Below are 26,415 nucleotides of genomic sequence, written 5' to 3'. Positions count from 1 at the left end.
ACCACCAAAAGAAAGGCCCTCCCTTTGAAGGTCACTTTTTTTTTAATCCCATTTATATCCCGCCCTTCTCCGAAGACTCAGGGTGGCTTACAATCTAAGCACAAATCAATGTGCTTAGCAATAGCCTTCATTCTATGTATAAAGGTAAAGGTTCCCCTGCACATGCGTGCTAGTCGTTTCCGACTCTAGGGGCCAGTGCTCATCTCCGTTTCAAAGCCGAAGAGCCAGCGGTTGTCCGAGGACGTCTCCGTGGTCATGTGGCCGGCATGACTAGACGCCAAAGGCGCACGGAACGCTGTTACCTTCCCACCGTAGTGGTCCCTATTTTTCTACTTGCATTTTTATCTGCTTTCGAACTGCTAGGTTGGCAGAAGCTGGGACGAGTAACAGGCGCTCACTCTGTTACGCGGCACTCGAGATTCGACCCACCAAACTGCCGACCTTCTGATCGACAAGCTCAGCGTCCTAACCCACTGAGCCACCGTGTCCCCTATTCTATGTATATGCCTGCTTATTAGGGCTTTTGCCCCCCCCCCCAAGCGGCATTATTACAAAGTCAGCTTATTGCCCCCAACAATCTGGGTCTTCATTTTACCTACCTTGGAAGGATGGAAGGCTGAGTCAACCTTGAGCCTGGTGGGACTCGAACCTGCACTAATTGCAGGCAGCTGTTACTTAAGGAGGCCTAAGCAAAGCCAACAGTTCCAGCTCAAAACCTTTGGCAAACAGGAAAGTTCCTATAAGATGTTGCTTGGGTGAGTGTTCCCAGAACAGACCGGGATCAATGGGTGTTGCCCTTTGCTAGGGACAGTTAGAACAATCATTGAGAACCATTACTTTAAAAGCAAGGAACCTTTCTGAATGTCTTCTGCACACTTTGTTCCACCTTGCTCCCAGAAACTCGGGTCCACTTTATGTTGATTATATTTGCAGGTCAATCACCATTTTTTGAACACTCATGCTCTGGGGCCATAAATCCCGGTAAGTCTATGTTCCAAGCCCCTTGATAGGTCTCTTGGCTTTGGGTGTCTTTGGTTCCAATGGTTAAAGATTGTTCTTGACCCTCTACACCTTCTTGCAATCTTATTTCTTGAGTATCTGGTGGTGGAGAAAAAAATCAAAACGTCTGAGAAAGAGCCTTGGTACAATGATTAGGGTTCTTGGGCTTTCTGCACGCTTTCCTTGGTCAAAGAAGACCTGAACCTCAAACCTCCGATAACTTCTTTTCCTGCCTCTTGAATGCTAAGCCTAAAACGTGGATGCGACGCTTGAGTTGGATGTGTGAGTGACACCGTTTGGCCTTGGTTCTCCCAAGGTCGTTCCGACATACCGTTAAAACGTCTGAGCTGATGACATTTCTGATTGTATCCTCTTGTGTATTGCAGCTTTAAAGAATTTTGATACGGTCTGCATTGGCCATAGGAGCCCATCAAGGCAAGAAGGAAGAACAGTGCCAAGAGTTTGCTGACCCCACCCACACAGCTCATGTGGGAGGAATTTATGACACTCCAATGCACTCCAGAGACAAAACTCTCCTACCAAAAGCTAGCCAGGTCAATCAGTGGCTACACTTTTGGTTTTTAAAATGACTGACGGTGGAAAACAGGGGGGAAAAAATACAAGAAGAGAAAAAAGAATGGACGTATTTGGGATCCAGGTTGGGTCCCCAGGCCTTTGTTTTTCTATCAGTTGCCAGATGCATTCCATTTTATTTTTTCTATTTTATTTTTTTTAACTATTAAAAACAGAACTGGTCCAGGGCTCATTTCTCCACCTGGAGGGAAAAAAAAAGCCTTTGGTCCTCTTGTAATTGCTGCTTCTTCCAGAGTCCTATTTTATTTTATGCAAAACCACTGCCAAGGGTTTAATTTGAATTAGAAGAACTGCCCGGGGAAAAGAGGTTTCCTCTTAAGCCAAACTCTTTTTTTTTTTTACTAAAAGTTGTATGTTAATGATAGCTATTTCTACTACAAGGACATGAAGCTCGATGTAAAATATCACGAGCAGAGCTGAAAATGACGCTAATCACCCATAAACCATCCTTAAACTCAGAAAGCAAGACTTGCGTTCTAGAGAGGAATAACATTTGGGAGGGAAAGGCTAGTGAGTTGCACAAAGTGAGACACAGCAAGCAGGATTTTTGGGGGTCAAACCTGCAGATTTAAGGGACAACTCGGAAGAAGGAAATAACAAGCCACTTCCAAACTCTGCCAGAAGACCAAAATGATCCAATTGTCTATTCCTGCTTTACGTCTCCTACAGTCCTTGAAATATCTTCAACTGGAAAGTCAGTGGGAGGCTGATGCAATGCTTTCTTCTTACTGAAAGATCTGGGAGGCTCCTTTTGAAGAAATATTGAATATTCCAACCTCCTCTGCTTGCAATTGATCAGTTGCGATTGATCAAGTGTGATCAAGACGTCTTGGACCAAATGGATCTAATTTCGACAAAAACACCCATCTTCATTGAGGCCGACTTGTGCGTCTAAATCTCTTCTTCCATATCTCACACCAAAATAAGAGAGCTGCTGCTCTTGAGGCATGCAACATGGCCCACATGTATTTTGCTGTAAGTCCTGTTTACCTCGGGGCACATAATGCTAGCGTGTGTCAAAAGTATTCACATTGGGATGTTTGGAAGAATAGTCTGATCAGCAGAATGGAGGTTTCATCATGATCGGGGATATACTACATTCTTCTGAGTTTGTTGAAGGTTACCTCCAGCTAAAACACCTGTCTCCAGATCATTCATTGCAAGAGACTCCTTAAGGGTTAGGTGTGAAGGAAGGCAAGGATTAGGTCTCTATAGAGCACCCCGTTCTGCTTTTGTTAAACCTTGTCGTCTAATGTTATGGAAAAGTTTTTTTCTTCTCTGGAGAAGAAAATGCTAGTGAAATCATCCTAGGGAATTGATACAGGGTGCTTTCATTTAACTGAGTTATGAATTGGCCAGGGATGTGTTTTATCTTTAAGTACAGTCATTGTATTTTTAGTGGGCTGCAGTTTCTATTGCATCTCTCCGATTTACCCCAAATCACTACAGAAGGGCCTCGTGAAGGGAACGTCATCCTTCTAAATTAGGGTGGTTTGGTTTTTTTTCCCTAGATTAAGAGAGTGAAGTTAACTAAGCAAGCTGCAGAGGGATAAACAAGAGCAGTGTCTGGTATAATTCAGAAGAGAATAAGTTCAACAATGCCAAGTCAAATCAGCCGATAAGAAATATCATGAACTCCACTAGGCAAAGGTTTATGTCATAACAACTCTGATAGGCTTTAGACCAGAGGTATCCAACCTAAGCAACTTTTTAAGACCTGTGCACTTCAACTCCCAGCTAGCTATGGGGGAATTCTGCCAAGGTTGGACACCCCTGCTTTAGATTAATACAAAACTCTGGATAGTTTGTATAATGTTTACCATCTTGTATGTAGATGAACTTGCTAGCGATGAAATCTTGTGATGTACTAGTTCCATTCATGTAACAAGTAAAGACTCAACATAAATTTTGTTTATACCGTAGCCTACTTTGTTCGGGTTTGCTGTGATATGAGACTAATGACCCAACCCTAAAGTACTCATTCCTTAACTTGTCTGTATATTTCAATTTTTAATCTTGGTGATCTGATTCATAGATCACACCAAGCCTGTCATTTATTTGGTTTGGGTATAGCATTTTAAGTGAATTCAAACATGCTGCTTTATTAAGCCTGATTCCAACAAGGAATGAGGAGGAGATGGAAGAAGAGTGCCACAAAGACCTTTACTGTTAATATGTAATTTATTTAAAGCAAATCTGCTAAATAGAAAAATGGACCATTGGTGTTCTCTGGTATCTGAGGAAAAACTATTGAGTTTGGAGCAGAAAAACATTCATTGAATTGTGTTATAGTTCCACTAGCTTCTGGTTCAAAAAAAGGTGTGCCAGGAGGGACCTTTTGGAACAGGGATCCTTCCAAATTTTGACCCAGGAGAAAATTATATATATATATATTTAAAAAAAAATATATCAAAGAGAGTGGTGAGGACCATCCCACCCTCACTTTTGCCCTGGTTGTCTACTTCTACCTTTAAAATAAATAACTGATAAATAAAGCTATCAATTAAGATCCTTCAGTACCTCAGGGCAATACTGAACACTCCGGATGATCAATCAAATTGCTCCTGTTCAAACTCCAGGTCTTGGAATCTGCAGTACATCAAGGAAAAGAAATGGAGAGAATGGATATTTGATTGGCAGTCCTAACCAAACTCACTAGGTGGCACTGCTGTAACGAGAACCATCTTAAGAATTTCGGTAGACCTTATAGGCTTGTTGCCTAAATGCATTTCCAAGTAACAAACATCTGGGGGGAAAAATTGAACAAGGATTCATTATACATTGGGTGAAGTGTCCTTTTGTCTTTCTCAAATTTACTGTGAATTACTTTCATTGTGTGTCCCCCAAATCCTAGCCTTTACAAAAGACCGTATAACCTTTAAAATTGTCCATTTTCCTTACACCAAAAATACTTTTCTTAAATGTTGATCAAATTCCATACTCTTTTCGTTTTCATTAGATAATGCCAAAAATAGTAATCTCTTTTCAAAGAGGACTGGCCCCTGGATCATTCATGATTCGCCTTCTCTTCACCTCTTCCGTCTCTGCAATTTGTTATTTTATTTCTTCCCTTTTCAGTTATAAAATCGTGGCTCCTACAAGATAGGCAGGTCAATGGTAGTTTTACAGAGATACTTACAATCAATCTGAGAAGTTCAGTGAAATTAAGCTGCAGAAACAACAGATTCACAAAACGGCTTCATTTTGATCCTTCACACACACAAACGCTAAGCACATAAATGTACCAGCAATCACAAATGAAGAATTCATTGTCCTGAGGAGAAATCATTCAAAATAGATATATTTAAAGGAAATTATTATTATTATGCCAATTGGTGAGAGTTGGGCATATTAGCAATGAAAATTGTGAAAACTTAAAACAGATACCTCGAGTGACAGTTCTCCAAAAGTGCACCTGTTCTGCAGAAATTTTCTGTAGGACTCAGGGCTACTTTTCTCCACACGGACTTTTAAGACCAAATGAAAAAGGTGAATAGATGAAGTGGAAGTGTCCATGGATAAATGGCTTGTTGAATGACCTGCCTATACAGTTGCTTCTGTCGTGGTTTCTTTCAGCAGATGAGGAAGACTCCAGGACTTTCTGCCTCCTTTCTTGCCTTGCTTTCTGCTAGTGTTACGTCTTTGTAGTACAGTTGTTTACTGGACTTTGTAGTTTTAATGTAGTGAGCATAGATGCAAATGGATTTTTTTAAAAAACTCCCTCATTAGAAGTCATCTTGGGGGTGCCCCAAGATGTGTAAAAGAACAGACTTCAGAGGAAGCAAAGTCTGAATGGGGAACCCATAGTAGACCAATGAGGATCCAGCAATGTGGTCTATCCCTGCCTCTTAAAAAGAAATTGGTCAACCATTTGTCTGAGATGGTGCAGGGCAGGGGTGGGCAACCTTGGCTCTTTTATGACTCATGGACTTCAACTCCCAGAATTCCACGAGTCATAAAAGAGCCAAGGTTGCCTACCCCTCATGTAGGCTTTCCTGCTTGAGCAGGTGTTGGACTAGAACTGGTTTTCTGGACCGGCTTGGGAGGGGGAGTCAGGAGATGGCTCACCCGCCACTTCCATGGCCCAGTTCTGAAGGGCTCAAGGCCTGGTAGTGAGACATGGTCTGGGAATTGGGGGGGCCTGGCCTAGAAGACCTCCAAGGTCCCTTCCAATTCTGTTATTCTGCTTTCGTCATTCCACCTATTTGTTTATTTCTGTTCTGCAGAACACAAACGATGTTGAAACCACCACAGCTTTAAGGCATGCTTACATGCCTGCTGCCAAGGATACACTTGGAGAACAGATTGCCGATAAATTCCAAAGGACTTGCTGTTATATAGCAAATGCAACAAAGACTAATGTGGCCTCTGACTGTAACAGAAAACGCCTGCTGCATTTCTAGTCTATCGCTTACCTGGTACAAAGGGAGGGAAAATAGATTTGATTGTGATGTCCTAGAACTATAAAACAGACCAATCTGATATTTCTATGCAAAACAAAAACGATGCAGCTTACAGCGATCCCTCTTTGATCATTATTCCTTAAACTTTCTACACGTCCAAGAAATAGGAAATCCCAGTTCTTGAACTCAGCCAGACTATATATAGAATCAAACTTGCTAATCGCCTTAACCCGTTTTGTATCATATTCCGAACCAAGGTGGGCTATCCCAACAGACGTGCCCTGCTTGCGATGTTGAATTATACTAAGTAACTTTGATTAATGGGGCTTCCTGAGCGGTTTTTGCATTCCAAAGTAAGGGAAGCCGGGGTCCCCCCCCCACCGGGAGGCAGCATTTCTGGCCATAAAGGATATAAGCTGCCTGTTAAAGGCATCAAGATCTCTTTGGCTTGTTTTATGGACATCTTTACGTCAGATTCTGTATAACCCATTATACTCTCCACAGCTCCCAATTAACAGTTTGCACCTTTGTTTTCTGCTTGGGCCTTTCAGTTCTTTGTTCCATTTATCTTGTTTAAGGGGACCTTCCTTACTATTCCCCCACCCCACCCCCAAAACACATTTTCAGCTCTCTTGATTTCTCCTGTATGAGACTGTGCGTGCTGTGGGGAATGATAATGGAGACCTAGAAGACACCTACTTCTTAAACAGTAATGAAAGGCAGCAGAGACGAAGGGAGGCTGGCTTTGATTTAAAATGCAAATGACAAATATCTGCCTTAACTTGAAACACACCGATCTCAGAGCCAGTTTGGTATATAGTGGGTGAAGGCAGCAGATTAGAAATCAGGAAACTTAGGAGTTCTAGTCCCATTTTAGGTCTGAAAGCCGGCTGGGTGACTTTGAGCCCCCCCCCTCTCTCTCTCTCTCCCCAACCCACCTCACAGGATTGTTGTTGTGAGGAAAATAAGAGGAAGGAGTATCAGGTATGTTTGCTGCCTCGAGTTACAGTATAAAAATAATAAAGATGGGATTAAAAAAAATAATCATAGAAAAGCTCCTTGTGGTTTTCGCTACCACCTGGAGATGTAGACAATAAAACCTGGGGACCTTCGCTACACGAAGGTGAACGTTCTGTCTCTGACCTTTGATCATTATGAAGCGATCACGGCAATAGCTCCCCACACGCATCCCCTTCATTGCCTATCCGCTTTGTGTAGATCAATGTGACTTCACCTCACAAACCTCATAAAAATTAACTTATGTTAAAAATTAATGTATTTAGAAGATAGGTAAAGGTAAAGGTTCCCCCGCACATGCGTGCTAGTCGTTTCTGACTAGGGGCCGGTGCTCATCTCCGTTTCAAAGCCGAAGAGCCAGCGCTTGTCCGAGGACGTCTTCGTGGTCATGTGGCCGGCATGACTAGACACCAAAGGCGCACAGAACGCTGTGACCTTCCCACCATAGTGGTCCCTATTTTTCTCCTTGCATTTTTACGTGCTTTCAAACTGCTAGGTTGGCAGAAGCTGGGACGAGTAACAGGCGCTCACTCTGCTACGCGGCACTCAGGATTGAAGATTGTATATGTGTTGGAAAAAAGTATTGGAAGATTATCTTAAGAAATGAGGAGGAGGAAGAGAAGAGGAAGAGGAGGAGGAAGAAGAGGAAGAGGAGGAGAGGGGGAGGAAGAGGAGGAGGAGGAGGCAGAAAAGGAGGAGGAGGAGGAGCCATCTCCAGCCATACTGATAAACAGGGAGAGGCAACTGATTATACATGTTCTACAAGAGCTCCTTCTGCTCTTCTTTTAATTATTATTTTTATTGCTACAAATACATTTTTATTTCCTTGTCACTATATATTATTGTGAGAGCAACCTCAATGCTATGAGAGGTCAACTTGGCACGCATGTAAAGATTATAAATCTCCGCTCTACACCCAGACTAAATTATGGCTGTCCTCAGGAAGGACTTTATGTCACTGAGTGATGGACAATTCACCCTGCCTTGTCCAAGGTGGATGTTCTAAATAGCCAAGGTTCCCTTCGGATGTAAATCTCCTTGTGCTGCCAACCCAAAGTTAGTCTGCTTCCCCTCCCACTCCTATAATGAATTTTAATTTTTAGTATTTTGGTAGGAAGCAAAATGTAGGGGAGAATGGGATGAAAACTATCACATCTGGATGCCCCCTAACATTCTATGAAAAAGACAGGGTGGCTAAATGCTTTCAAAAGCTGATGTTGAACTTAATTACGGCAGCGAGACTTTTAGTAGCGCAATATTGGAAGAAGGAAGAACTGCCGACTATAGAAGAATGGACTTTAAAAGTTTCCAATCTGGCAGAAATGGCAAAGATCTCAGCGTACTTGAAAGACCAGTCGCAACAGAGATATATTGTGGAGTGGAGAAGATGGATTGATTATATCCAGAATAAATATGGGACTAAAAAGTTTCATCTAGCATTTGAATAAGTATTGATGTGATATTGTAGTTATTTTATAAGAGTTAAAGTGCGATAGATTTAATATCTTATTGTTGTTTGCATAAGGTAGACTATGACTGCTTGTATTTTTATACCCTGTATTGAGCCCTGGGAAGTTGGGGAGGGGGGAGGGGGAAGGGAGGGAGGTGTTGGGGAGGGTTGGGGAGAGGGGAGGGGGTTGGGAAGGGTTTTGTCTCTTTTTAAAAAATGTATTGTAAAACTTTTCAATAAAAAAAGCTTTTCTGGAGACATCACAACAGGCAAGGAAGAGAACAGGCAGCTTTATGTTCTGTGTTCGATTAGCACGGATAGTCGGGACAGGGGACCTTTGGCAAAAATCACAAACTACATATCCTCTCTCATATCCTCTCCAGTTGAGGCCTTGATCCTTCTTCCCATCTTTTCAGAAAACAGTAACTAAAGGATCAGGCCCACCCAAGAAGTGGCTTTGGTAAAAAGAGTTTCCTAGCAGGGTTTCCTTGTAACTGGAACATAGGTAGTCCTTGACTTACGACAATTGAGCCAAAAATTTATCTCGCTAAGCGAGCCAGTGGTTAAGCGGGTTGTGTTCCATTTTGCAACCTTTCTTGCCACCATTGTTAAGTGAATCACCGCAGTTGCTAAATTAGTCACACGGTTGTTAAGTGAATCTTGCTTGCCCGTTGACTTGGCTTGTCAGGCCAAAAAAAGGGATCACATGACCCCCGGGGGACACTGCAACCGTCATAAATATGAGTCAGTTGCCAAGCATCTGAATTTTGATCATGAGACCATGGGGATGCCACAACGGTCATAAGTGTAGAAAAATGGTCAGACAGAAGTCACCTTTTCCAGTGCCGCCGTAACTTTGAACGGTCGCTAAATGAACTGTTATGCGTCCAGGACTACCTGTCGTTTGTCAAGGTAAATATTGAAAAGAGCTAAGCAGAGACAGAGCCGGTTAGTATTCAAAAGGGTCGTCCAGGTAGTCAAACATGCCAGGCAAAACTGCATACTAGTGGAAAGATGCCTAGTCCACAAGATTTGAGCTTGGCTTGAGGGCTTCTGGAGTCAGATTGAGAATGAAACCCATTCCCAGTTTGCACCAGAGAATGTTCTCTGTCCTACTCTGATCAAGGAATCCCCAGCTGTGCTTTATGTAGCAAGTGGACCAGTCCGAAGCTGAGAAAATAAAAAGCAAACCATTCAGGATATTACCCTGGAAATCTTCAGAAATCAATGGAGCACGTCTGTCTCCCAAGACACACTTTCTCGGACCGTAGGGTTATGAGACTTAAAACAGAGCTACTTGACAAATTGCAGCAGGAGGCTGCGGAATTAACACATTTAATTAAGCCTCTCAGGGCTTGGACCAGCAGTATATGCTGTTCAAACAAACAGGGAAGGGAAGAGCTGAGCCACCAACTTTAGCATCCTTAGGCTGGAAAGACTGTAAGAGTATGCTTTCCTTGGAGGTCTTGTGAATAGGTCAATGAGATGAGATTTCCCATCAGGCCTATCTCTTCTCTCCCCCCCACCCCAATCTGTGAGAGTTCCTGGTTAGGGCGAGCACTTATCCCAAAAGGACAAAAAATATCTAGAGATACAGAAACGTGCTACTCTTTGCATTGATCCTAATGACAGGTGCCCACCCTGATATCAAGCATTGAGTAGGGTGTCATCGTCATTGTCGCCAACCATTCAGTTGTGCCTGACATTTTCCTAATTCCTTGGTGTTCTCCAGGCCAACTCTTTTCAAATGTGGCAACTAAATTAACACCTATCGAATCGAAGATAGCAACTGTCCTAGACACGGTCATCTTTTGCTCTGATTCCTGTCACTGTTTCAGAATGTAGAACCGTTCGGCCACATATGGTCCTAGGCCTGAATGAAGTTGTCCCTTCGGAGTTACGTCTTCACAAACCAAGCATGTTCTCCTTTATGCTTTTTATTCCTAAATTTATGCAGGTTGGACAGTCCTTTTAATAGATCGCAGCTGCCTCTACAGTAGTACTGGGACCATAATATTATAGGTCAGGGGTGTCAAACTCAATTTCATTGAGGGCCGCATCAGCATTGCAGTTGCCCTCAAGGGGCCGGGTGGGCGTGGCCTACTGGGTGGGCGTGGCCAGGTCTACATCGTTCGCATCAAGGGTGCCTATGGGGGCCTGGGCAGGAGTGGGACAGATCTGAGGGTCTCTGGCAGAAGGAGGGTCTCTGGGCCAGGGCCAAGGCCGTGGGGGCCGTTCTCTCACTGTTTCCAGGATGGCTTCGTGGGCCGCATGAAACCACTTCGCGGGCCGGATCCGGCCCCCGGGCCTTGTGTTTGACACGTCTGTTATAGGTCGTTAAACAGATCGATGCCTTCTAAAAGTTCAACGTTGAAAGCATAATTGAGAATCAGTTTGGTCTAATGATTAAGGCACCAGGCTAGAAAGCAAGAGACCGTGAGTTCGAGTCCTTCCTTAGTCATGAAGGTCAGCTGGGTGACTCACCAGGTGACTGTGAGTTCTAGTCCCACTTAGACATGAAAGCCAGCAGGGTGACTTTGGTCCAATCCCTTTCTCTCAGCCCAACCCACCTCACAGGGTTATTGTTAATGGGGAAAATAGAGGAGGAAGGTATGTTAGATATGTTTGCTGCCTTGGGCTATTTGCAAAAAATAAAAATAAAGGTAGGATACAAATAAATAAAACAAAATAATTGATATTTATTATTAATGAGTAATTATAATCAACAATACAATTGATTAAATAATTTTGGAGACAGTATATAAAGCAAGCAAACAATAAGCAGTTAGCAGTTATATGGAATTCATTCCCTCCAAAAATCTCAGTGGAGAATTTAATACATTCGAGGTAACATCAGAAAGAAAGAGAGTTCAAAGATGGGGAAGCAGATTGCGAGAAGCGATTCACTTCAATAGAGCATGCAAAGCAGAAAAATAAATCTAAAAGTAAAGATGCAACATTAAAGCTTCTTGGAACGTCAAAACACCTAGTTTTAAAAACTCCATCCTGTAGAAATTAAAGTGGTTTTACACTAAGACCACTGCCATTTTGGTCTGTAAAGATATTGTTAAAAATGAAATCACGATCTCCAAAATTTGTAATGTCTTGACACCTCTGGGTTTTTATGGCTTTCCAAGTCATCTGATGCCAATTAATATGTGTTATAGAAGCACCACTAATCTATTTCAGGAAGTTATCCCTGCTGGGTTTTTAAGTATTCCTTCGTTGGCCAATTACTTTCTCACTTATTTCTCTTGTTAAAAAGAAGGTTCGGCTATTTTAAAATTATCCTTTCAGGTTTTTATTATTATTATTATTATTCACTCCCAAGGCAAATTTCTAATGAAGTTAGGAAATCTTATCTGCAATCTTGTTGGAAAGAGCCCTTGACCATCTCCCATACCTCTTTCATTAAGGAAAGAAAGGAAGAAGTCTCTTCTCCATTTCGAATTTATTCGCTTTACGCTTTCTGTGATTAATACCACCAAAATGGACACTGCAGTTGCCTGAGGAGGATGGCCAAACAAGAGGATCAAAGCAAAGGCAGAGGCCCTAAAGAGGTAAACAGAATATTGAGAAAGTGATCTAATCTGTGTCTGTAATATCCTTAAAAGGACATACAGCAAAAAGTGTCATGCACAACGGCATACAATGATAACAAACCTACAGAGACACTATTATAAATACCGAGCCACCATTAAGGCTGATGTAATTCTACAATTTTGCAGATTCATGATGCAAACATTATTTATTTAATTTCGTTCCATTTGTGTACCATCTAATGTCTCAATGACTCCTGGTGATTTATAATCATAAACATAAATCAACAGTTAAAACATTCATGATAAGTAATGATCAACAAAACCAACTAAGCATCCATAATAACATTAAAAAAGTCAAAATAATGATAATATAGAATTCGCTAGGTTTGGCTTCTACATTCTATAGTGGAGCAGATCTAGAGACCTTATGCTTATGATAAGACTCTAAAATTACGTGACATGGGTTGTAGTCTGATGAACACTGGGTATTTTTCCCCGTGCTAATGAATTTTTATGTTTTTATTACGCAACTGTTTTGCACATTTTAATGTTAGCTAACTTTTGAGCATTATTTTTAGTGGGAGGGCAGCATATTAATTTAATATGTAAGATAACAGTTATGCCTCAGCTCACTGATTTCAATCAGTTTACATATTTAATACCAAGTGGCTTACGCTGGTTAGGGATTATGAGAATTAGTCCAACACATATGGATGACATTAGACTACGTCAAGTCCTGGACATCTCCTTCATGGAGAATAATTGCAATTAACATGAATGGAATTTTAGAAACACATTCATGCAAGACATACTAACAATGTGAAATCCAGAATCCAATAGAGCAGGGTTTCTCAATGTGGGAAAGTTTTAAGATGCAATCGAATTGAACTCCCAGAATTCCGCAGACAGTTCTGAGTTGAACCCACGCATCTTAAAGCTGCCAAGGGTGAGAAACACTGCAACAGAGGACATCAAACTGCATCCAAGCCAAAGTGTGGATGTCATCTGACATCACTGCTAAGGCACCATTTTCCTCTTGTGTATCAGGGCAGGCACGCAGCTGAACAATGCCCCTGCCAAATAAATCCAGAAGATGTAACCATCGGAACAAAGATATGATATGGGTTGGTCAACAATGATTTAGCAACACCGATCATCTGTTGGTGAAGAAAAATGATCTCTTTCAATTTTGTCCTCCTGGAACAATTTGGCCAAGAGACTTCTCAGAGGGACTCATTAGCATCTCTCACCTGTATTACACAGGCAGAGTTGACAATAAATAAGCCCTAGGGGATCCATTAAATTAAATCCAATAAATACAGAAACTACTAAAAAGAAATTCACAAGCGAAGTTTCACCATACAGAGCCTGGAGGAAAACAATCTGGTTGCAAACCAGATTGACATTCAATCATTTCATGTGAATGCGTTTATATTTGTTTAATATGCTGCTCTTGCAAACGGGCGGTTACCAATGCTACAACACATGTTTTACGAGATTCAATCAGCATTTTCTGGACTGTTATACAAACACATCTTTGTACAAACACATTTTCAATTAACTGACGTTATAAAACAAAAGGGGGGGAAAACAAACTTAGAATTCACAATACATTTGGTTGTACTCATTCAACTGTATCTGAAACTTCTCATCTCTTGGAAGGAAACTCAAGATGCCGTCTTATACAAAATTCTGAATTTGTGAACGATACATTCATATTCACAGAACTGAATCTTGGGCCTTCAGTCACAGGAGTGGGAAATGGGCCAATGTACCATCAAGGATTCGAAGCCGGTTATTCTAAGTGCTGGATCTCAACGACTTGGCATACACAGGTTGCAGAAGATGGTGACTCAGAAGCAAAAACAGGCACCCCAGGAAAACCACGCTCAAGCTGAGGAGCAGGATGAAACGGCCAATGAAGAAGGTGTCTACAATCTGAGAATATAACACCGTTAAGTCACAACTGTGGCCGACGACCTCTTCAGCATTAGATGTCATTAAATTGAAAGAATGCTACGTTTTGTTATCAGTCCTGGCAGGGGCTAAAGCAGCCCTGCATGTTTTCCTGACAACTGAGATGAGTTGGTTGGTGATTGAGAGCAGGGCTGTTTCATTTGTGGCACTTCGCTTCCACAATCACCCCTTTGGGGAGGCTCACTTGATATTATTGTGCTGCATATTCTGTGGCTAACACATGCCCCGTACTCTGGTGCCCGCTTTCCATTGCTATTAAGTCCTTCAGAAGGGAACTCTAGCTAAGACAACCCTCTGTGTTGTTCAAGTGTGCTGATGGCAGAGGTGTGCAGGAACGTGACCAGGAAGGAACTCTGCAAGGAAGCACGGCACTCTCATCATCAAGGAGACAAGGGCAGAAGACCTTTAGAATGAGTATAGAATTTAAAGAATTAGGTCTGGGGAATCTCTGGGAAGGAGGAATCAATTGCCTCTGAAGTTGATCTGAGACACACACACACACACACACACACACACACAGAGAGAGAGAGAGAGAGAGAGAGAGCTCTTAATAAAAATTCAGACTGCTTTGGAGGGTTAATCTAGCAGCAGGTAAAAGCCTAGAAGAACATTTGATTATTGGTGAAATTTGCTGGAAGCATCAGCTGCATTAGTAAAAGTGTGATTTACTAGGAAAAGGTAGAACTATACATGATACTAAAGAAAAGATGGGGAGGGGGGAGGGGACACTCTAACAAGGTAAAAGCCCCAGCCGAGGATCTGCACCTTGAGAAATAAAAAAGCAGCTCCTGAGATTAAAGAAGACAAGTTGCGTTCATCACAATTAAGGTTCACCTGAAATCCTTGATGCTCTCTGAGTTGGGTGGTTTACTTGCGGATGTTTCATTATCTGACTAGGTAACATTATCAGTGCTCAAAGTTCACACCGTTACTGCCCACTAATTATGGAACTTTTTTTTTTTTGCAAAAGATGGTAGGTCTTATGTCTAGATTAAAAAATATTTTCTTAAAAAAAAATCTGAAGCTCCAGACAGTTAAAAACTTTTCGGTGTGGAAGACTTTTTTTATATAAAAGCTATAATAAAGCACCTATTTCCCTGTTTAATTGTACAATTAGTTATCTGAGACTATGACAGGCACATCATTATGTTAAGAATAAAAGGAATAGCGCTGGCTTGAGCTATGAAAAAAAAAGAGAATTCATTAAGGGCAATTTTCATAATATTGGATGGATACAATACTAGCAGAACTTGCTTGCAAATTATAGCAAAGACTACTGGCTTTAAAGAAATTAAAGCAAACCTAGATTGGCTGACCCTAATAATAAACAGCAGCCATAATGGCTAAATGGCTAATGAAAATTTTATAATCAGAGACAATATTCAACTGAGTGCCAGCTATTAGTAAGTAAAGATAACACAAAGTCATTGTTTTCATATCCTTTCATATGCCTTAGGGTCACTTAATTAACAACAAACTGGAGAAAATGGTGTTTGGAGTTAATTATGATTTCCTTTGAAAACAGTTAAAGTGAAATAAAATAGTGGCGTGAAAAGCTAAGAGGACAACAAATTATACACAGGGAAGAAACAAGGCCTGGCATGGTATGTAAACCCAGCTATTTTCATTTATAGAACAGGTGTTTTTTATTTTTGGAACAATGTGCAAAGCCTGAAAACAAGTTGTTAAGCAAACCATGACTGATGATAATATGTGCCACTGTATTTCACCTTTTTATGTGCTACCTGTGGTTCAAGAAGTATAGGACAAAACAGGACACTGGAAAAATCAGCATTTTAAATGAATACAACAGAAGTGCTGATGATTCACATCAGGAGTGCATTTAGTTATCCCTATTTATCGTACCAAATACGTGTGGAAGTCCAAATTAACAAAAAGCTACAGGGTTAGGTGTTATTAGACTGACCCACACCAGATTCATAGGTAGACAGAATAGAATTTCAGGAGACAGGAAGCAAGAAATTGTATGAATCCAAATCAAAGCTTCAGAATGCAAATATAATTGTGTGGCCCTGTTGAAGAATCTTTTCATCAAAACAAGAAAAGAGCTGAGGCATAAATGAGACAGGTTTCTCCAAAAGTTTAACAAACAATTATAACTGAAGTTTCTTTTAAGATGCAACCAGCTTCTAGGAAAGTGAGGCACTCTCTGTATCTAATGGGGGAAAAAATCTATGAATAACCCAACATGGAAGCACATTCCCTTTGCAAACAACCTCAGTGTAAAAGCATTTACTCTCTCCTAACAGGTTGAAGCAAGCATTCTTTCTAACCTTTCTTTTTCCAGCTTAAATACTTAAGTTTTTATAGCTGATTTTTTTTTCCACGTCTGGGGAATAAAGAGCCGTTTCAGAGTTTAATTTCATTTTCCTGTTCCAACGATGCCTCTTACTGCCTTTTTTATTTCTTTAGGTAAGAAATAGCAGAGGTTTCTCAATGGCAAAAATCACCTGGCAATTTAGACAAGTAAACCGATGGCTTAAATCTTTGTTAAACTCGATAAACAATCTTCCCTTTTAATGTCTGATCAGACTTCTAGATTTTCAGGCAAACCAAAGAAGCTCCTTTCAAGTATTTTTGATTTTGCTCAAACTGCTCACTACGAGAGGCTACTTCATTTTCCTTCTTTACTGCCAGATACTTGCTCCAAAATAGAATCCTATCCTTGAGCTCTTAGCCTGCCATAAATTCAACCTGAATCCAAAGTACCCACCCACTCTTAGTCTTTGATACCCAACTGCCAAGCCCAGCCCAGTGCTTTTAATAAATTGGGGGCAGCACTAGCATTTTAACTCTGGTTCTTACTGTCACAACCTCCAGCAATGCTTCTCTTGTTCCAACAGTGGTTGAGAAACAGGCAATTAACTCTCTGCTTGGGGTGATGTATTTCACTGAGACTATACTTAGCTCATGTGCTCAATAAGCTCAAAGACTGCGTTGGACTTGGTTTCAACAGCTGAGACAGAACACCTTGATTTTTCAGACACTTTTACCTTGATTTCTGTAACTGGTGCTGGAAACTTGCCGGCGCGAGGAAAAAGCAACAAGGTTACAGTGATGATCACAGCAGCAAAGAAAACCAGGATGACGGAAAACCTAGAGAAATAGAAAGTTAATGCAGAAATCAGCATAATATTTGAACGGCAGCATCCTTTACTTGATATATAACCTAGATTAGTTCTTGCTCATCAGCCAGACATAAGATCAGGGGTCTTCAAACTTGGCCCTTTTATGACTTGTGGACTTCAACTCCCAGAATTCCTCACAAAGTGCAATTTTTTTTCCAAAAATTGCTTATGCTTTCATCCAAACAATATTAAAGTGATATACATTAATCTTCTGGTTTTAAAAAAGGAACACTGTGGTTCTTTAAAATTTAATAGTCACCTTCAGCGTTACAAGAAGTAGTTAATTCAACTACTTTCTAACCTTGTATACTATGAAATACTTACAGCAACCATAAGCAGCTCTAGTTTGGCTCTGTGTTACTGAAATGCTAAATATGCATAAGCAATGTCAGAATGCTCCATTCGCTTGAGAAGAATTGACCTATTATTGAACAACTGCTTATTACAGGCTCTATATTCTCATTGGAATAGCCTCTCCAGATATTCAGAGAACAGTTCACTAGGAAGTCAGAATGAGAGGGGGAAAAATAGCAAGTGGAGATAGCTATATAGCTACAGCACAGAGCGAAGAGGTTTGAAATTGTATAAAAGCTTTCCTACTTCAAATAAAGCTTTACATGTGACACTAATACAAAGAATGCCAGATACGATTAAGAAAATTCACAGAGGACAACAGGAGCATTAATGAGAAACAGCAGGAGCCCAATGAGAGAAATGATTCTGTTGAAAGGATTGAATCACCTTTGTACACAGGTCAGCAAGTCAATAGTTAACATGATCAAGCGGGACCATGCCACTGGACCAGAAATCAGCAACTGCAGTGAGGCAGGCTACGTAAAATCTCACTGTTAGGGCCAGGCAGTTGTTCACCGCAGCATTTTGCTACAGCCAACTCAAGAGCACAGAAATATGCTCAGCAGTGGAAAGAAACAGAACCTGGTGAATGAGCTGAACAAATGCTGCGAAGGAAATGCTGGGGACTGGATCACTTTCTGCATATCTAAGAGCTACTGTCCTGACAGGTAAACATAAACAGGGATCAACATTAGGAGACATTAGGAGAAGAGAAGGATGAGGGGTGACATGATAGCAGTGTTCCAATATCTCGGGCTGCCCTGAAGAAGAGGGAGTCAAGCTATTCTCCAAAGCGCCTGAAGGCAGGACAAGAAGCGACGGATGGAAACTAACCAAAGAGAGAAGCAACCTAGAACTAAGGAGAAACTTCCCGATAGTTAGAACAATTAACCAGTGGAACAACTTGCCTCCAGAAGTGGTGAATGCTCCAACACTGGAAGTTTTTAAGAAGAGACTGGACAGCCATTTGTATGAAATGGTATAAGGTTTCCTGCCTGAGCAGGGGGTTGGACTAGATGACCTCCAAGGTACCTTCCAACTTATTATTACTTACAGAGCTAATACTCCAGAGCAGGCATGTTAAACTGCCGGCCCGCGGGCCGGATGCATCACAACAAAACCGCGCCCTCCCCATTGCCGGCAATGGGGAAAAGGTCACGATATGTTGCGCGAGGTCACATGACGTCGCAAGTTTGACATGCCTGCTCCAGAGAGTTGAATGATATAATAATAATAATAATAATAATAATAATAATAATAATAATAATAATAATAAAACACCTCATTGCTGCTCAGATTACCAGCACTCATCACCATGAAAAGTCTCTCTTTGTTAACATCTCCTTTGTTTAATGTTAAGACAATTCAGGTTAAGAATCTCCAGCATTTGCACGAAAATCTCCTGCTTTCTTAAGCTTTGCCTGAAATTCATACGAGGAGCAGCTTCCCCTCTGTTTATTTTGCCAGTAATAGGGATCTTACCTAGCAGGTCCAGAAGCTCTAGACAGCAACACACACAGCAGTAAAGTCAAGACCCAGACTACTGCCAAGATGAATACTCCAGGCCCAACTCCAAGTATTGTCCCGGTCATCCTTTTCTCTGGAAGGTCAAGAAAAGATAAAGGAAGCTTCATAGACCACTGTTGTTTTTATTTAATGTATTTAAACGGTCACTTCTTTTTCCATCTGTATCAACATCCCCCTGCTTTCCAAGCTGCATGGCAACCTTGGAGGGAAATAAACCAGTAGATGCCACTCTTCTTCACTGCTTCATTTACTTAAGTGCTGTGCTACTATGCCTCTTCCTCTGTGCTACTATTCCTCTTCCTCTTCCTATGGGTAGCATAGAATGGTTCGAGTGCCTGCATAAAATTCTCTTAACCTGTGAAACAGGTCAGTCAAAAACCAGGTAATAACATCGTGGTTGAAAGTTTGCAAGTAAAGGAAGACGTACAGGAGGCCCTCGGCTTACGACCACAATTGAGCCCCAAATTTCTGTTGCTAGAGCAATAGAGTTAAGTGAGCTTTGCCCCATTTTATGACCTTTCTTGCCCCAGTTGTTAAGTGAATCACTGCAGTAGTTACTAATGCCGTTAAGTGAAGCTTTGCTTGTCAGAAGTTTAAAACAGTTTTAAAAGGTCAGAAGTTTAAAAAAGATGATCCCATGAGCCTCAAGACACAATAATGGCCATAAGTACGAGTCAGTTGCTAAGCACCGAAATTTTGATCAGGTGACCCTGGGGAATGCTGCAACAGCCCTAAGTGTGAAAAACAGCCAGAGCCGCTTCACTTTAAACAGTCACTAAATGAATGGTTGTTCAGTGGAGACTGCAGGTTGCAAAAAAAATCTGATAATCCTTAGATGGCAGCCCAGAGTCTGTGGATTTTTGCAGCCTGGCTCTGTTAATCCCCAGGAAAAAAAAAAACAGCTCGATGGCTGTATTCTCATTTTATACACCAGGGGCCCTTCAAACTTGGCCCTTTTATGACTTGTGGACTTCAACTCCCACAATTCCTCAGCCAGCTTTGCTGGCTGAGGAATTGTGGGAGTTGAAGTCCACAAGTCATAAAAGGGCCAAGTTTGAAGAGCCCCGTTATACACGATTCCCAAAGGAATCCTCTGAATCTGCACAATACACAGTACAACAGAAGACTAAAGAAGGGCTGGATTCACACAACACGGTGCCCTTAAAAGGCAGCTGGCCGGTCTGGTGTGCCCAACTCTTGTACGTTTTAAACCAGTGCCTCTCCCTGCTCCTAATCGAGGGCCTCAAAGGGGAAATACTTCCATTTTCCCTCTCTTTCCCCTCACCCGGACCAGCCAAAGGGGCCCCCAGAGCACAAACAGGATGAAAAGCAATCATGACTGTAAATCTAGCAGGCAGAGACCATCACGGCCAAAGCTTCCCCGGTGGAATTCCTGCCTGGTTTTGGGTTTGTTTTTTTTTAAAACTCAGGATCCAGCCAGGAGACAGAAACGACAACAACAGTAAAAATAACGAGCGAAGCCCCTCTTTCCCCCCCCCCCCGCCCCCCCACAACAAACCTACCCCATCCCCAAAGACCTTGCCCTCCGCAAACCTGCAATGCTTAGCCAATCCCGGGAAGGCTTTGAACGAGATATCTCCCGAGAGAACCAATAAGCGCTTATCTTGCTTCTTCACTCTCGGATCGGATTGGCGGTCGCTCGGGGCAACCCGAAGCCTAGCGGAGAGGCAGAGGAAGCGCGAGCGCGGCTTCCCTCGCGAATCGGACTACGGATTGGTTTAAAGGAGCCGCGTCTACACCAATCGCCTTTGCCCGTTCGGCGTGACGTCAGCGTTCCCCCCCTCTCTCTCCCCTTCCCCCCCCCCAAAAAAAACCAACCTCTGGAATATGCGTTTTGAGAGTCTGGCTAGAGAATTTCTTTGCAGGATTTCTATTGTTGATCAAACGATTTCTACTGTAGATCAAAAATTCGCCCGTCGCCTTCTCTCTCTCTCTCTCTTTAATAAAAGTTATTTACCTTACAAACTTATTTCTTTGCCTGCCCAGTTGTTTGCTCACCTGGTTGAAGGAACAGAAGCAAGCACGATTTAATGGCACTGAAGTATGTGCTGATTTAGCACTCAGGGTTAGCTAAAAATAAAAATAAAAACACCAAATCCTGGCAAGTCAAAATGAAGCACCTGCAAGAACAGGTTGCCTTAACAGAAATAACAAAAAGAACAGCTTCCTTTTTTCCGATTGGTGTAGATATTATCTGTAGGGGGTTTAAGGTGTTTTAACAAACTATAATACAAAATCAGGAACACGAATAGGTGATAGCGCCCAGCCAAACTTAACTTGGAAAAGAAACGCTCCCTTCTTGGGGAGGGCTTTGTTAAAAACTTCTGCTAATTGGGATCATTCTTCAATTATTATTATTTTTTCATCCCACTTTACTAAGAACTTGTTTGTCTCTCTGTGTGTGTGCATGTGTTAAAAATGTTATAAGAGGAAAACATCTCACACTTGTTTTGCTTGCTTATTTTCAACATTAGGGGAACATCTAAAATAGAAACACTTGTAATATCAATTTGAGAAAATTGCCATCTGTCCTTTTTCCCCCACTTCAGATATGTGTAAGGAATTGCTATCCTTCTGGTTTGTTTTAAACTTCATCAGATGTTTAAATCATACAAGATCACGGGAGTAGCTTGTATTCTGTATATCACCTCCAGGCCTCCTCAAAATGGAAGGAATTAACTTTCTCCTTGCATTTATCTATTAATTGTCATTAACCATATTGGAAATATATGCTACTTTGGGGGGCAGAAAGGAATACCAATGGGAGAACAATCTCGGGTTCCTTGGAGGAATCTGAGATCAGCCATTTAGGATAAAAGATGCTGGACTAAATAGCCCTTTGATATTCAGATTCAGATGAATGCCAGAGCCAGGATCAATGGCAGCATGGAAATGGAAGGCATGCCACTTGGGTAGTTGAACCATTACCACTATTATTTAAGCAGTTGCAATCCAGCAGATGAGCAAAAGAAAAACATATTAATTTCATGTGTAACAAATCAACAGATGAAAATTGCCATGAAACCCACATTAGCCAATAAAACAAATGTGTTGCTTTTGGGAAGACATTCAGAATTTGGGGTGCTAATGCTGAAGAGGCCCTTTGTTCTCCATTTATTCATTTTCCTAGGGTACTTTGGAAAGATCCTCAAATGAATATCTCTGAATTTGTTTAGGTAAACATAGGATGTCTTTCTTCAGATAATCTGAGTTAAAACTGTTTAGAGCTTTCTCAGTAATACCAAAGATGTCGGATAAAATTGAGGAAGCCGTTTTCACACTCCAAATCTTTGAAGGAAGACCCTTCCTCTTTCACCCAAATTACAGCAAAGAGGAACACAGGGAAAGAAAAGAATCTGAGAAATTTGTAAAGGCATTTCAGCTACAAAGTGGAACTCATTATACATTCCAGATTAGCAACTTCCTTCCTGAGTGATCACTTAAGAGTGAAAACATTCTGCCAATAAACTTTCCCATTAATGCAGCTTTCCTCTCGATTTGACTGCCAAAATTATTCGAACGTAAGCTGATACAGTATCTCATATTTAGAGAGGTAGACCAGGCCTGTATGCAGAAATTCACAAGGCCTTGCTATTTCTGATCTACCAAAAGGCCAAGCAATAGATGATTGGAATGACCTTTGAAGAACCAATGTATTAAAACTGAAACAACAGCGAGCTAGAAAGCAAACAACTTGTTCCAACGTATAGCAATCTCCTGATGCCTTCCTTAAATGGTGAAATAATTTGTTGTATCTATTTTTCCCTCCATCTTCAGAGTTGCATTGATACAGTTACCTTCTTGGTGTCAAAACTTAAAAAGTTAATGTAAATCATTCAAGCATAAAGTCAATAAAGAGAATGGGTAGAGGACCTGGGCATAACAAATAACCCCCCTATACTTAAAAACTGCTTAGGGCTGATAGGGAGCCAAAGTGTTTGTGTGTAGAGGGGAATCCTGCAAGCAAAATTAATCATGAGGTCCCCATAATTAGGGGAACATGCATCTCCTAAGAGAGATTCTGTGCTGAAAATTGGCCCTTGTCAATTCTCCTGCAATAGAAAGTCTGTATATGTGTAAGAACCTTGTATTTTATACTTTGGACGAAGCACAAACAGGTTGTGTAAAATGTGTTTGAACTTCAAAAGTCAGTTTGATTCAGACTTAGTTGCAGTTTTATTCCCCCTAAGTCTGAGATTGTTTTGTTTGGTGAGAAAGTACAGTTTGAATTTGTTTTCATGAAGTCTACCAGGCCATTTTGGTGTATTTGGAAACTTGTTTTACATCTTGTTTTATGCATGTTAAGTCATGGCATGTTGCATCAACCATTAACAAACTGTGCTTATGACTTCATGCTGTGTGTGAACAGAACCACTTTAGTTTGTTGAAGATGAATAGCTTAGTGTGAGGTGCAAAGCTAGCCATTTATAATGTATTCAATGAACTATATTTAAATAAACTAGCAATAGCAATAGCATTTAAAACTTACATATTGCTTCATAATGCTTCCTAGTCCTTTACAGAGACAGCATATTGCCCCCCAAAATCTGGGTCTTCATTTTACTGACCTTGGAAGGATGGCAGATTAAGTCAACCTTGAGCTGGTCAGGATCGAACTCCTGGCACTGGGCAGAATTAGCTTGCAGTAGTGCTCTAACTACTGCACCACCATGCTTCTTATACCTTAGTTCAAAATCTTAGCCAATTTAATCAGGAGTGGGACTTGTTTAATCTTGGCTGCTTTTCTTGCTGCAAATTGTATTTGTATCTAGCATGCCTACATACAACCCTTGTTCTGAGAAGACCTCTTCCTTGGGCTAGACTACTAAATGGGATATAGAAGCAGGACATATGCCGTGATGGTGATGGTGATGACGATGGTGATGATGATGATGATGAACTGCCATTCTTGCTTAGAGCCCAAACTTTGCTTGATCACACCCCGTTCTCTCCCCATCAAGTTGTTTCCTCATCTGCCTTCCAACCATCCCTAGAATTTGGTGCAGTGGAAGTGAAATAATCTCCTTCCAGATCTGGATAATTCACTTAATCTAAAACTGCCAAATATCCATTTAACTATGAACAATTTATCCTCCTTGCTGGGTGAATTTGCCAGTACTTCATAAGAAATGCCCTAAGGGACTGACTGCCTTATAAATGCTAATATTAAGACAGCTTCAAGAATAAGTCTTTACTTTGTGAAAATGAAAGATTATTCTGACCTTTTTCAAATTTACACAGGCGATGAATTTCTCTGTTGGATAGATAGTTCTTTTAATTTAAAGTTCTATTCCCTAAAATGAAGGATATCAAGTTTCTGAGTATCAGATCTGGAGTTTTACTGCAGTTTTCTGAAGACCAATGCTCTGTCATCACCTCTCACTACAATAAGAACCATGCCATTACAGCTGGATGAGGAACAAAGCTCCCTACCACAGGCTTGCATATAAAACTGAATAGATAAGACCCACCTCTAAAATCCTCAAATTGTATTGAGACAACAGTTGCAGAGAGTAAGGAAAATGACCTTGACAGAGATGCAAGCTCCGTTACCAAAGCAATGAGGTCTAAAAAAATATCTTAAGTCCACAACAGGAAGATAGTAGTAATTATAAGCTGCTCAGACAAACTGTTCCCCAATTTACAGGAGTATAAGAAATATAAGCATAAATTAAACTTACAAGATTCTGCTATTATAACCAATCTCAGTAAAAGTAGTTTTAGTCTTCCCATGGAACTGATTTCTTAGTTTGGTTTATCTATGGGGCTGACAACTGTAGTAAGCAGGAAGCCATCTATGGATATAGTGTGATTATCTACAATGTGGAGACTTTGCAACCATGCAGTGGTTTTCACATTGCCCTGGATATATATAAAATCTCTGCTACAGTCATGCTGTATTCATGCAGAACCAGCTTTTCAGTAGTCTCATTAGCCTGGTGTCATCCAACATACAGGGATGTTTGGCTCAGAAAAGGTCTGCTCACCACTATCATGTTGTGCTCAGTAAAGAAAGGTATCAGCTGGACAAGGCTATTGATACATATACATAGTTCTTCAAAATGATCTGTGTGTTTAATTTTTACTTAAAATGAGAAAACTAGGAATGTTTAGCCTTGACAAAAAATATCATGTTGTAGAGGAACACAGAGGTGGCCTTGAAGAAATTCGAGCATCCAATAAGCCCAGATCGAGAGGAGGAGGAGGAGGAGAAACTCAAGATTGCCCCATCTTGACTGTCTTTAGTATAAGAGGGGGGAACAAGAACCTCTTAACAGGCCTTCAAGAGTCTGTTATTATTCCCTATAACAAGAAAGTAGAGTTACATTAGTTTGTGTGATGTCTGTTTCCTGATCTTCTCTTCCTTGAAGGGCTTATGGGAGTGGGGGAAAGGTATGATAGCACCCTTCAAATACCTGAACAGTTCCCACAGAGACGCTGGTCAAGGTTTGTTTAGCACAATATAATTCCTGAGTGAAAGACATGGAATAATGTTCTCAAAATACAAGGCTGCCGATTCAAGGCGAATGTTAGGAAAAACTCCCCAAGAATAAGTACAGTTCAAGAATCAAATCAAGAAAAGTGGTGACTTTCCTTCACTGGATGTACAGATAGTCCTCATTGAGTGACTCCAGTTGAGCCCCAAATACATGCCAGTTGCCAAGCATCGGAATTTTGATCATGTGACCATGGGGATGCCACAACAATTATGTGACAAATGGTCTCAAGTCATTTTTTCAGTGCCGTTGTCAAACATTTACTAAATGAATAATTGTAAATGGAGGACTACTGTATCTGTATTCAAGAAGACCTTGAACTAATGTTTTAAACTGAGTTCCGATCCTGAACCGGAGTTCAGGTCCCTGAATCCATTTTTGTTTTAACCTTTCCTTTTGCAACACAAGGCCTAACATATCTGAAGGTGCTCAAAAATTTATCATCACATCATAAAGAAGAAAACTCAATGCTACAATTGAGGGGGAGATTCTTCTATGTTAATCTTTCTCCTTCTTCTTCTTCTTCTTCTTCTTCTTCTTCTTCTTCTTCTTCTTCTTCTTCTTCTTCTTCTTCTTCTTCTTCTCCTCCTCCTCCTTCTCCTTCTCCTTCTCCTTCTGTGGTCTTAATCAATTGCTGAGCTTGTAGAACACCTGTAGAACAGAAGTGGAATAATAAAATAAAGCTGGGCATCTTTTTTTTAAAAAAAATCACAACAGCTGATGTTACATCTAAATAGAAGCCTTATGCTGACAGAAAATAGAAGACTGTGATGCTAATTTTAACAAAGCGGAATAAATACAGCATTAACATAATATACTTGTGTTGGCGTCTTAAAATGGCATTTCACAGTTGTTCCATGCATTTCCATATTGCAACATTTTATG

General features: G+C 41.0%; 2 protein-coding genes across 4 annotated transcripts in view; one reads left to right on the top strand and one right to left on the bottom strand.

The window, feature by feature from the left end:
* The window catches only part of SLC37A2 (solute carrier family 37 member 2), a 37,606-nt gene extending 34,111 nt beyond the window's left edge, over positions 1-3,495 (top strand). The window contains exons 18-19 of one of the 2 annotated variants that reach the window (XM_083368417.1): positions 934-981; positions 1,386-3,495. In XM_083368417.1, coding sequence (XP_083224543.1) covers positions 934-952 — 19 coding nt within the window. In that variant the 3' untranslated portion in view covers positions 953-981; positions 1,386-3,495. The remainder of the gene's footprint in view (positions 1-933; positions 982-1,385) is intronic. The other variant, XM_083368418.1, reaches the window with a different exon arrangement.
* Positions 3,496-11,115: 7,620 nt separating this feature from the next.
* On the bottom strand, positions 11,116-20,727 carry TMEM218 (transmembrane protein 218). Of its 2 annotated transcripts, none has more exons than XM_083368815.1 (4): positions 20,567-20,727; positions 18,968-19,085; positions 16,997-17,099; positions 11,116-13,943 (listed from the first exon to the last, which is right to left on the bottom strand). In XM_083368815.1, the coding sequence occupies exons 2-4, from the start codon at positions 19,075-19,077 to the stop codon at positions 13,806-13,808; spliced, it is 351 nt and encodes a 116-aa protein (XP_083224941.1). In that variant the 5' UTR covers positions 19,078-19,085; positions 20,567-20,727; the 3' UTR covers positions 11,116-13,805. The 2 variants fall into 2 exon arrangements, with proteins under 2 accessions (XP_083224941.1, XP_083224942.1); XM_083368816.1 differs by having other exon boundaries at positions 20,536-20,589.
* Positions 20,728-26,415: the final 5,688 nt, after the last annotated feature.

Source organism: Vipera ursinii (assembly GCF_947247035.1).
Source record: "Vipera ursinii genome assembly, chromosome: 8".
NCBI classification, from domain to species: domain Eukaryota; kingdom Metazoa; phylum Chordata; class Lepidosauria; order Squamata; family Viperidae; genus Vipera; species Vipera ursinii.
Note: the sequence above shows the minus strand (reverse complement) of the source record. Positions and strands in the feature narration are given on the sequence as shown.

Bases quoted from the DNA above. Each gene is read 5' to 3' on its own strand.
- TMEM218 (XM_083368815.1), bottom strand. From the start codon at position 19,077: ATGACCGGGACAATACTTGGAGTTGGGCCTGGAGTATTCATCTTGGCA. The intron at 17,100-18,967 runs GTAAGATCCCTA...CTATTTCTCTAG, and splicing joins AGAGCTTCTGGACCTGCTAG to GTTTTCCGTCATCCTGGTTT. The intron at 13,944-16,996 runs GTAAAAGTGTCT...TTATATTCTCAG, and splicing joins CACCAGTTACAGAAATCAAG to ATTGTAGACACCTTCTTCAT.